The sequence below is a fragment of the Rosa chinensis genome, chromosome 6, assembly GCF_002994745.2.
Source record: "Rosa chinensis cultivar Old Blush chromosome 6, RchiOBHm-V2, whole genome shotgun sequence".
Classification (NCBI taxonomy): Eukaryota; Viridiplantae; Streptophyta; class Magnoliopsida; order Rosales; family Rosaceae; genus Rosa; species Rosa chinensis.
In genome coordinates, this window is record NC_037093.1 from 60,342,822 (window position 1) to 60,354,586 (window position 11,765).

General features: G+C 37.9%; 2 protein-coding genes and 1 non-coding gene across 4 annotated transcripts; 1 reads left to right on the forward strand and 2 right to left on the reverse strand.

Annotated features, from left to right (window-relative positions):
• Nucleotides 1–46: 46 nt before the first annotated feature.
• On the reverse strand, nucleotides 47–120 carry TRNAI-AAU. Its single transcript has one exon. It is a non-coding gene; the product is annotated as a tRNA-Ile (tRNA).
• Nucleotides 121–231: 111 nt separating this feature from the next.
• On the forward strand, nucleotides 232–2,440 carry LOC112168744 (protein TIC 55, chloroplastic). The gene is made up of 3 exons (XM_024305650.2): nucleotides 232–834; nucleotides 946–1,048; nucleotides 1,172–2,440. Exons 1-3 carry the CDS (start codon nucleotides 404–406, stop codon nucleotides 2,291–2,293), a joined length of 1,656 nt encoding a protein of 551 aa, XP_024161418.1. The 5' UTR covers nucleotides 232–403; the 3' UTR covers nucleotides 2,294–2,440.
• Nucleotides 2,441–2,541: 101 nt separating this feature from the next.
• On the reverse strand, nucleotides 2,542–10,301 carry LOC112168742 (dynamin-related protein 3A). 2 transcript variants are annotated; one of them, XM_040509782.1, is made up of 20 exons: nucleotides 9,762–10,301; nucleotides 9,385–9,667; nucleotides 9,254–9,282; nucleotides 9,076–9,177; nucleotides 8,081–8,149; nucleotides 7,920–7,979; nucleotides 7,698–7,811; nucleotides 7,220–7,268; nucleotides 6,703–6,812; nucleotides 6,350–6,442; nucleotides 6,130–6,222; nucleotides 5,902–6,039; nucleotides 5,628–5,714; nucleotides 5,164–5,241; nucleotides 4,617–4,656; nucleotides 4,327–4,457; nucleotides 4,065–4,208; nucleotides 3,888–3,940; nucleotides 3,177–3,276; nucleotides 2,542–2,969 (listed from the first exon to the last, which is right to left on the reverse strand). In XM_040509782.1, the coding sequence occupies exons 1-20, from the start codon at nucleotides 10,143–10,145 to the stop codon at nucleotides 2,781–2,783; spliced, it is 2,346 nt and encodes a 781-aa protein (XP_040365716.1). In that variant the 5' UTR covers nucleotides 10,146–10,301; the 3' UTR covers nucleotides 2,542–2,780. The 2 variants fall into 2 exon arrangements, with proteins under 2 accessions (XP_040365716.1, XP_024161412.1); XM_024305644.2 differs by having other exon boundaries at nucleotides 4,327–4,460; nucleotides 9,762–10,299.
• Between the last annotated feature and the right edge of the window lie 1,464 nt (nucleotides 10,302–11,765).

Below are 11,765 nucleotides of genomic sequence, written 5' to 3' on the forward strand. Positions count from 1 at the left end.
AATTTTAGAGAAAAACAAAAGATAAATAAATAAAAACATTTCAATTTGGCCCATGCAGGTCTCGAACCTGCGACCTTCGCGTTATTAGCACGACGCTCTAACCAGCTGAGCTAATAGGCCGTTTGATTTTTAAAAACAAGTTAAACCTAAACGAATAGAAAATCCAGAGGCGATTGTGGGTCTGGTTGACTGGTATTGTTTCTCTTTCTCAAGCAAGATTGTGTGGCCGTGGCTAACACAACAAGCTCACAAGCAACACCCAACCCCATTTCGCTTTCGCCCTCTCGCGTATATCACATATTCACATGACTTTAATTATTATTTTCTCCTCTTCCACTCTGTTGGATCATCTTCTTCCTCTATTACTTCCTCCATCTCCAATTTACGCAAACTACTACTGAACATGGCTTTGTTTCATCCATTTCTTTCACACTATTCCACCTCTCTCCTGTCCCCAGTAACCCACAAACAATTAGGAGCTACACAGCCACAGCCACTCAAACTAGTCCCGGTTGCACACAGACCGCCGTTCAACGTCCCAACACGAAAGACCAAGTGCGGTGCAGTCGCAGACATCAAACCTGGAGCACCAGCTCCACTAGAAGATGATGATGAAGATCACAAGGTCCTGGTAGGTCCTACCAGCGAGCAAGAGCGGAGAGGAGATAGGATCGTGGCGGACTATGATTGGACGGAGGAATGGTACCCTCTGTACCTCACCCAGGACATTCCAGAGGATGCACCTTTGGGTCTAACTGTGTTCGATAAGCAACTAGTTCTCTACAGAGACGGCAATGGTGTGCTTCAGTGTTACCAAGATCGCTGCCCCCACAGGTAAAATAATTGTCTCGTCTCTGGTCTTTTCTGGCTAGGGCTAGGACTAGGACTAGGACTAACAATAATTCGTTAACAAAATCTTGTCGGGTCATGTCTTCTCTTAGCTAGGTTGGCGAAATTATCAGAAGGCCAACTGATTGATGGGAGACTGGAATGTTTATATCATGGTTGGCAATTTGAAGGTGCAGGAAAATGTGTCAAGATCCCTCAGGTCTGTCTTGTCTTGTAATTAAGGTTCAGTATTATGATCCAGTTCCTATATAGCACCATTCAACTGTAAGAATTATTAATAAAAAACGATGATGTTTAATGTCCATGCATGTCTGTATTACAGCTTCCAGCTGATGCCAAAATTCCTAGGTCGGCTTGTGTGAAAACATATGAGGTGAGGGACTCGCAAGGTGTTGTGTGGGTTTGGATGTCCCATAAGACACCACCAAACCCTGCTAAGGTTCCTTGGTTTGAGAACTTTGACAGGCCAGGGTTCCAAGATACTTCAACAACCCATGAGCTTCCTTATGATCACTCCATACTTTTGGAGAACCTCATGGATCCAGCCCATGTTCCAATCTCACATGACAGGACAGACTGGAGTGCTAAAAGGGAAGATGCTCAACCGCTGCGTTTTGAGGTCACTGAACGCACCGACCGAGGATTTGCAGGCTGGTGGGGGAAGACAACTGATCAGTCCGCCTCCAGCTTCTTGCGCTTTGAAGCACCGTGTTCTCTTCAAAACAATCGAGAAATTGTTGACGACAAGACTGGGGAAACGCACTACTTCTCAGGTCTCTTTCTTTGTAGACCAACTGGACAAGGGAAGTCCATGCTCATTGTGAGGTTTGGAGGAACAAAAAGGTCTCCTCTGGCAAAATTGTTTCCCAAATGGTACTTCCATCAGAATGCAGGAAAGGTGTTTGAGCAAGACATGGGATTCCTTTCTTCTCAGAATGAGATACTTATCAAAGAAAAAGTGCCCACCAAGAACCTCTACCTTAACTTGAAATCCTCAGATACATGGGTAGCTGAATACAGAAAATGGATGGACAAAGTTGGGCATGGGATGCCTTACCACTTTGGCCACAGCACAATATCATTGCCCAAAGAGCCTGCCGTGGTCGAACATGCTCCTGCTGGACTTGTTGCAGGTGTATCGGCATCTTTGCCGGCCAAGGGAGGCATTGGAACCATGCATGCTCCAAATTTGGCCAACCGGTATTTCCGGCATGTGGTTCATTGCAAAGAGTGCAGAAATGTTGTCAAAGCTTTCCAAGCTTGGAAAAATTACCTTTCTGCTATTGCTGTTGCATTGACCGCTTTGGCAATTCTAATCTCCGGAAGGCAATGGAAGGCTCTTCTGTTAGTATCAGCAGCCGTATGCTCCGGCGGAGTTTATGCATGCTCGGCTGCTGTTGCATTGAACACAACAAATTTCATTAGGACACATAGGAGATTGTGAGTCCTCAAGTTAGTGCCCACTTGGGGGATGACTATGTTGCCTGTATCTTACACATTTCTAGAACCTGATTTGAACTCTGTACTGTGAGAACAAGGATAGGTTATTCCTTTCTGCGAGTATAAACAGTTACCAGTTAAACGGGGATTACACTTTTTTCTGGACAAATTCCGTACGCATTGTTGGATCTGTATGTATAAGTTATTGATGACAAACACCACATCGAAGTTCATATCTCCACTTGCATTACAATTACAAGGCAATAGTCCTAAGTTAATGCAATTTAAGGTATGGGAAATAAATCAAAACTCCCAAGGGCAACTAATCTCAGCTGTTTTGTGAAATACTCAGTAAATAGGAAAAGGAATTCGCTGTACAACCTGGTAATCACCAACGACAATGGCATAATTACCAGTTATAGTCTAACAAATCTATAACCAAAAACCGTTCGAGTTAATTGACAATGACTGTTCTTGCAGAAAAATGATCTTCAAGCTGTAGTGTTGGTAACAAATGATCTGGAGAATGAATGGTATCTAGATTGACTCATCTCACCACTGGTTGTTGAGTATTGTTGATGGGGTGGTGAAGTCCTTGTAATTCTTGGAAGTTCAGTGGAAGCATCAGTTCCAAAACTTGAAGTATGGGATGAGACATCAAATTCAACTTTCTCCAGTGTCTAGAAGAAAGAAACATGGTAAAACCAAAAGAAATTTAGAATCATTTCTAGATAACATAGAGGATTTCTACAGGCTAAAGAAACTAACGATGTTTCTATATATAAATTCTTCTTGAAAGGAAATAGCACAAGGATGCTTCCCTCGTAAGTACGTTCTACTCTTTAAAATATTAAGAAGCAATCTACTGTCTAAAACAGTAAAACTACCTGCAAAGATTGTTCCAAAACTCGGAGCAATTCTTGGTTATGTTTCCTTTTCAATACAAGTGCATCCTGCTCCTGCAACAGTTCTTCAAACAGGTTCTCTCTGCATAACACCAGGAAAAAACCACCTTCATAAGTTTGAAAACTAACCATCTTTCCCATGTTTATACTATGAACCAATGGAAATTAAAACATATCCGTGTGATTCAAGAACTGCTTTCTTTGTTTATCAAAGCCGAAACTAGCTTGATAACCACACGGCAGAGCTTCTCAAGTTCTGAGAGCTTAAGAATAAGCTTTGGAATAATACATCCTTGACAATGGAGACCTTATCCTATCCTGACAAAAACATTAAGCCACCATCCAACTCAACAAAGTATCTTATGAAGGCTTCCAAGTATTTTTCCATGTATATATATATATCCTCTTAATTTTGTTACCAACAAGTGATGCATCTCTCTTTAAATACGGGTAGGGCATGATATATCCACACTACGATACGTGTTTGCTATTAGGTGTGCAACTGCAGTGTCTTCGTGCATCACAAAATAGAAAGCAAGGACGCACTGGGACAAGGATTATTTGAAGCTCAATCCAGAAATGAATAAATTATGCAACAATGAGGATGACAGGTTGAAAGAAAACAATGACCGGCTTAAAAGAGAGATGACCAAGGGCCCATAAAACAAAACAACCAAGTAGTAATAAACATACCTGTACAACTTTTGAATGAAGGTTCGATGAAGGGTCCGTTTTGTAAGATTGACCTAAAGCATATTAACAATGATGCATGTCAATCGACTTTTTAGAAAGTCAAAAGGAAAAAAGAAAAATAATCAAGGATGCTTGAAATAATACAAAGATATCAACAAATGTGAGAATATAGTGTACCAGAAAGTGCATAATTGCTTTTGGAACAAGATCTTGAATGTTTTTTCTGACAATGTCATAATATGACCGCAGGAGTAATTTGGTTACAATAATTTCCACTGCTTTATGCTCTGTCGCTTCAACTGGCCTTAAGATGGATGGGGGCTGAAATCAGCAAGAACAGAGAGAAGAAAGGGAGCATTTAAATCATAAAATAAAGAAATCGTTAACATGAAGAATAACTTAAAAAGAAGAAATAAACCACGGAAAACCACACTATTACCTCTCTCAATTGGATTACAGGGGGCATCGATTGTGAATGGTTCTGTTCACCAAAAGATCTGCTATCCAGGGAGCCTCCAGACGATGTCCAATTCCCAAATAATAATGGAAGAGTCCAAGTCCTTGTAGAACCTCCTAATTGGATATAAATTTTTTAGTGATTTTAGAAATGGCAGACAAGATGACAGATGGCTATACCATCATCCTATATCTATACACAAGAAACATGTTAATGCAATAAGGCAACTTATTAACAGAGGTATGCTTTGCAATAATGGAAACATGACTTACCAGATACAGGTTTATTGTTATTCAGCTGTGAACGACTTCCCTGTAAGGCATCCATGAAAGAAAAACAATAAGCTCAAAGCAGTGAGGCCATCAAAACACTAGTTCACAGACCCCCCATTCAATTGGATTCATGAAAATCTTTCAGATTGGGACAAAGATGGTTTAAAAGGAAAATAAAGGGCCATAACCATGGAAGAGTCCAAATCTGAAATTCTTTTGCACAAAACAATGGAAGAAAAAGAACTAAAACAGAGTGGACTTTTAATTTTTGTACTTACATTTTAGCACTACTTTTGTGGCCCAGGCTTTTACCTCTATTAAACAGTTTACTAGCTCATGCTTATGGGACAGGAGAAGTTCTTATATGGTATGGACCCACACCAGTAGCAAGCACCCCCAATTGTATGGGATGAAGTCTTCTGTCATATAGACTATTGCTTTTTTTTGTTCCCTATTTTTTTAACTCTATTTTTTTCTCTGTGATCAAACTTCAAACAACCCAATTTCCTTCCTACAATACTTTTAACCAACTGAACAATTTACATACCTGATTTGGTAATTGTCCAATCTTTGCCTGAGCCACCCGAGAAGTTTGGGCTTCAGCATCCGTTATGCCCAGAGATATCTAAAGTATAATGGTACACCCTTATATTATGAGATCTTGCTCATTCCAGAATAAAATGCAAAGAAAGCAATAGAATACAGGATATAACTATTCAAAATCTATTGATATGAAGTCCAAGAGGCTCAGAATAAACCCTAAGATGATAAACACACTCAACAGATGATAAATTAGAGTATACAATTTCCTTCTCTAAGATATCAGATCGGATCAGATCTGAATTTCCAAAATCAGATTGACTTACTTCGATAAAACTAATAGCATAGTCTGAGTTAGAGAAAATTAAACTATCCAAAATAATAATTGACAGGATGCACCCATCATGTTCAAAATATAGCTGATTGATAAAATGTAAAAAATTTATTTTGCACTAGCGTTGTAGCATTTACCTGTGGTGATTTCAACTCATGCATAGCAATCTCAGCAGCTCTGCTCCCACCTAAAAAATTTGGGTGCGAAGTGTTTATATAATCTACCTGTATGAAAGAAAGTAGATCAGTCAGCATAGATCCAAATCAGCATCAGAGCAAATGCTTGTTGAGCAATCATTTGATAGGAAACACAAAGCAATCCTAACTAAAGCACAATTTTTCTTCTCATGACAAGATCAATAGATCAAAGAATACCCATATAACAGTGTTTATAAGGTTGACAGAGAGATACCTCCATCTCAATAAGATTTTCTATCATTCTCTCAGCAGGCTGTGCACCGTCACGCAAAAAGTTTACGATGACTTCATCCAAACGCATTCTCAATACTGGAAACCTTTGCAACTCATTTACCTCACAAGTGCGACTAATCTGCAGAAAAAATGTCAGTTATCAACATTTCTTGATTCATGGAAACGTATAATTCTAAAAGTACCACGTAGACATGTATCTATAACTCACCTTAACCAGTTCCTCATAAACAAAACGAAGACACTGAAGGCTTGGGTCTAACAAGCGTGCAATCTGTCTTCTAACTAAAACTTCAAATGGGACCTGAAAACAATCAAACACAATGCTTATCACCCACTGTGTGCAGCCCCGCTACTGGTTTAAAACTTTTAAACAAGGGAATGGAATGTATAACACCATATGGCATCATCATTATAGTCACCTAACTCACCTCAGGCACAAATAAAGCATTTCTTGCACCAGATGCATTTTGAATGGCCGTTCGAATATCATCATCAGTTACATCATCACAGGGATCTACTTCCTACAATTATGGATAGTTCGTAGGCAATCAGATGATAGCATCTATGTAATATTAAATTTGTACAGAAAGAGGGCTTTGAACAAGAATAAATTTCAAAGCATGTTCACATTAAGCAGAAATGGAGAACATGTAATACCAGATTATTATTTTTAGTAAGACACAGGCCTTTTCGTTTAAGTATGTAGTAAACAGACAATGTTCAAATTTCTACACATCACAAACATCAATAAAAAATATAAATGTATAAGAAAACATAGTACCTGCAAGCTTTTTACAAAAATTGACTGGAAAATGTACTGGATCCTGGCTCCTCCTGACAATTCTTTAGTTGACATCTCCGGATTTTTTCCATCCAACATGGCAGTGAAAGCTGTCAATTAGTGAAAGAGAAACAGGAACATTACTATCACCAAGAAGTGTAACATCAAAGAGCTAGTGTTCAAACAGCATAAGCAAGTAGCATGAAACTAAATACCAAGAAGTGTAAAACAAAAGGAGTACAAATATCAGGCTCATAAATATTACAAGAGATGAAAGAATACTAGAAGACTTAACACAAAATTAAGTTTTAGCACATGGCTGCAGTCTCACAAAAAAATACACATCAATTTCTTATCTCACAGTCACAATAGCACCTCTAACTTTCAAATTTAATCCTCTCCAAGTGTCTTGGTCTTGTTTGATCCTCTTCAGGTAATCATTTGCTGGAATAACATATCCACTTCCAGGAAATTGAAATAAAAGTATACTAACTCTGCCAGGAAATTGAAATCTCACCTTCACAGTATTTTGACAAAATGTTCAACAAAGTTGCTCCCAGATCTGTCTGGTTCAGGGAAAGGGGCAAAGTACTTAGAGCAAACTATAAAGTCAAAATACTATCTATGTCAAAACAGAAAAAGAATGAGCATAGTAAAATATTTTGATCGTGAATGCATGTTCTCTACATTTCTCTACATAGAAGACCAGTAGTAGAAGTAAGTTAACAACCAATTGCTTACACAGACACATAACTACATCATCATATTTTAGCAAAATCTTAATTGATGATGTTCAACAACTAAAAAGAGAATGTAAAAGGTTATGGGTCCTATAGAGGATAAAAGGAATGCAATGATACCCCTATTTCCAAGACTAGAACCAATGAATTATGTTCTTAAGGTATACCAAATATCAAGGAAAAACAATGACCCCTAACTGTCCACATGCAGTAAATGCACCAGAGAACTTTAAAATGTAAGTTACTGAAACTTACTTTGGATTCCATAACTTTTCCATATGTTTGCAGTTCTTTATAAATAGCATTCATCTGAGAATTCAACTCAGCCTTCAAACCAGGGAGAACAATCCTGATATGGTGCTCCAGAATCTAAAACAGAAAATCAACCATGACAACAATGACAATAAGTGAAGTAAGATATAATACCAAGCACAAGAAGAGGCATAAGCACCATACAATCGTAGGATGCATACAGACCTGATTCAGTTTCCTTGCTAACTGGGGAATGCCGCAACGATCAGAGAGACTGCTATATACCTTTAACATGTATGGCACACACAAAATTATGCTAAGTACCGATACACCATTACCATTATTTTCTCAATAGTCAATATAATAAAAGGAAAAGTGAAAATTACTGGATTATCACGGAAGAATTTGTCCTCATAAGCAAGTGCTGCAGCAATGCTACGGTTTTTATTGATGTCCTGTGACAAAGATGAGAGTAAAAATGCTAGGTGTGTATTAAAGTCCGACCGTAATTCCAGTGTGGACTTTATAAAGAGAGAAACCACTCAATATATACATTAGATAATGCCGAATATATTTTTCTTCATTTGTCTTCAGCGAACATATGGCCTAAATTCTACTAGGCAGTATACTATAGTGGCTTGTAATGTCAGTTGTTTAGACTTAAGAGTATTACCCCCACATTGAAGTCCAAAGATTCCAAAATAAAGATGGGTAAAAATTAGATTTTTAAAGTCAAGAACGGAGAAGGTAAAAAGAAACAGTGTCAACTAAACCAACAATCCAACCCCAAATGTTTATCCAGGATGATTTAGTGGCTTCATTTTATCACAATTAACCCTCCAATGGACTATGAGTGTGAGTAAGCAGATCCAAGATGTATTTATTCTGAGTCAAGACTAGAGCAGTCGATGTACTGTACGTCCCACAAACGCCATGCTATATGACATAACTAGCCTATATAAAAGGCAAAGATTGCAGGCTACCACATGTGAACCCCTCAAGAGATCAATGATGGAAAAACGATATACAAGAACTGGGGATGGTTGATTATATGAAAATATCTGAAGAGATGAGCTAGTTTTAATTGTCAAATTGATAATTGCAGGCAAATGATTAGCCTAAATAGAGCCATATTAGGCATGAATGTGCAATTCCAATCTAATCCACATTGCAGCATACATTATCCAAGTAGCTCTTGAACAAGAATTCACACTTACAACCAATTAAAAGGTCATACCAGTTCCTCAAATCTTTGAAAAATAGCCTATAAAGTTGCCAATTAATATTACCATATATACTCTTAGTCATAGGGAATAAATTTGGTAGCGACGTAGCAAATAAAACTAATGGTAGACAGATTAACTATTTGAATGATTTGTACCTCCTGACAACGGTTGACAACACCAACATAACCAAGCTTAAGGGGAACAACTTTCCCGAGCAAAAAGTTGCTGGCATCGGTGCCCCTGTCCATTATATCAAGCTGCAAACAGAACAAAAGTGCCTTATTAGACTTTTACCAAAGCATAAAACCAGGAATCAAGAGGAGAAAGACAAACCTTGGTGATGACACCAATGGTACGAAAACCTGTTAATGCATTTGCGTCAGTGTATGGATTCAGAGAACGAATGAACAATGGAACACAATGTATGCATGTAAAGCTAAAATTAAGAGCAATAATTAGGATACCAGTAGGGTCAGCTTCTCTAGCGAGTTGCAGTGCATCAGAGGTGGCTAAATCAGCGTTGGCAGGAGTAACTGCCAATATAATGCAATTTTCTTGCCTAATATGTCCCATTATCATCTTCCTGATCCTTGATTCTATGTCACTAGGTTGATCTCCCACCGGAACCTTAGTGATGCCAGGCAAATCAACAAGCGTCATATTAAGCACATTCGGAGAGGTAATCTTGAGCCGAATTTGTTTATCCGAAACGCCTTTGTTCAATCCTGCCTCTCTTTCGGTCTCAGCCTGCAGTAAAGCAAAAGTTGAAGTAACAAATAATTTTGAAAATTCATACTCGTAGTATCCTGAACTATAAAATGTAAAAAGTGTGCAGGGGTACCTGAATCTCTCGGCGAATGCTGGTGAAGTCGTAGAAGCGCTTTCCAGGCAAATGCCGAAACTCGCCCCACTCGGTTTGGGCGGCATCTTGGGCGGGATTGGGCGGGCGATTCTCGAGCATCAACACGAGAGGTCTACGAGTGCAAATATCGCAGCCGCGAGGGAGGAAGTCACGGCCGACGAGCGCCTCGAGGACGCTGGATTTGCCGCTGCTTTGGCTTCCCACGACGGCCACTTGCGGCAGCGAAATCTTCGACAATTCGCTGCCTACGGCTACGGGAGCCAGAATGTCCTGCAGCTTGTTGATTATCGGAATCAGCGACGAGCCGATCGTCACTGAACTAGTCGTCGGCTTCGTAGGAAAAGAGTCCACTGCCTCGCCCATTGATGCTTACTTGTTTTTCAAAGAGTTTGAAGGAAACAGAAGAAGAAGAAGAGAGACGGGGTTGTTTTTTTTTTTTTTTGAATAAGAGAGACGGGGGTTTAAAAGTTCGGGAGTTTATATAGGGTGAGTGTGACAGGAAGCAGCGCTGCTTCGTGGAGAAGAAGAAACATTGGGTTTAGTTGACGCCTGAGCGGGCTATTAACCAAAGCTTTCCCTTTATTTTCGGAATAAGCAAGGATCGACTTCAGGTATTTGGGCCTGGCCCTAGCTCTAGATTTTTTTTATTTTAATTCCTTGTTTAAATACTACTCTAATTCCTGATGTTTTATGAGTAATTATTTTGTAGCCTCAAACTCTCGGAGTACCACGTGGCATTGTCATGTGGTGCTCCGCACTAATCATATTACTTGAATTTGGTGGAAATCTTTGCAAGGGGGTAAAAAAATAAAATTAAGAGAACCAATCAGTTTAAATACACACCCCATTCTCAATACACCACTCATTTAATTTACTATTCTAATATTTTACTAAATACATAACCCAAAGTACCTAAAATACTCTTAATCTCAAAAATCATGAAATATTCTATTATTTGACTATATTAAAAGGCTACTATTTAGTATGATCATTATAGGTTGACGTTTTGTAAATGCCCATATTGATTATTTGTGTTAAATATTGGGAAATCCTTAAAAATTTATTATTGTTCCCTTCAAATCTTTAAACGTGAGAATAATAACAAGATGAAGAACACGCACCTCAACAGTGTGTTTGGATTAAGGAAAAAGAGATGATATTTAAAATGAAAATAGGCCGTTCATAACTTCTTAACATGAATTATCTCATTTGACATTCTATACTTGGAAATTATGAATTTCTCTATGGAAAGAAATGAATGAATTGATTGTCTGAATTCTTCACTTCAATTTCTATCAAAATATGTATCATTTCGAATTTCCTTACAAAAGTTTACTTTTCTTACTTTATTAGTTTCCTATACAAGGTCATTTTCGTTTTCAATATTTTAACTTGTTTTAAATCTTCTTAATTTTACCTAAAAAAAAAAAATCTTCTTAATTTATTACACATTTCAAATTCTGAATAAATACAACCAAACAATGGAAATTGCAATTTTTGGAATTCTAATTGATGGAGTGGTAGATTCCATTGTTTTAAAGTTTCTCAACAATTTAAATTATTTCATACAAACACGACATAATTGAAGATTGTTGAGCGAGGTCTTAAGAATCCATGTCAATGGTCGAAATTGATATGATGAAGTGTGGAGAAGAAAGATTAAAGATGTATTACAGCGTCCAGGGTTTAGAAGAAGAGACATAAAAAAGAATATAGGCGTGATTCAATTTTTTTTTCTACTAATATATAGATGTCCATTTTGGACATTTAGCCTACCTATAAAATTTGATTTAAAATATAAAATAATAGGGATGTGTATTAAGTAATTAGGGGTGTGTATTAAGTAATTAGGGGTGTGTATTTAAAATTTTAGAAAATTATACATAAGTGTCATTTTGAGACTTTAATTAGGCATAAGGCCACCTAGTATTACTTGTACATATAAGGTCACTTTCATCTTCAATTTATTTTGGTCTTGACTAT

Coding starts and splice junctions, on each gene's coding strand:
- LOC112168744 (XM_024305650.2), top strand. CDS start 404: ATGGCTTTGTTTCATCCATTTCTTTCACACTATTCCACCTCTCTCCTG. Junction 835..945: donor CAAGATCGCTGCCCCCACAG/GTAAAATAATTG, acceptor TCTCTTAGCTAG/GTTGGCGAAATTATCAGAAG. Junction 1,049..1,171: donor AATGTGTCAAGATCCCTCAG/GTCTGTCTTGTC, acceptor TCTGTATTACAG/CTTCCAGCTGATGCCAAAAT.
- LOC112168742 (XM_024305644.2), bottom strand. CDS start 10,145: ATGGGCGAGGCAGTGGACTCTTTTCCTACGAAGCCGACGACTAGTTCA. Junction 3,277..3,887: donor TTCATTCAAAAGTTGTACAG/GTATGTTTATTA, acceptor GGTGTTATGCAG/AGAGAACCTGTTTGAAGAAC. Junction 2,970..3,176: donor TTTTGGAACAATCTTTGCAG/GTAGTTTTACTG, acceptor TCTTTCTTCTAG/ACACTGGAGAAAGTTGAATT.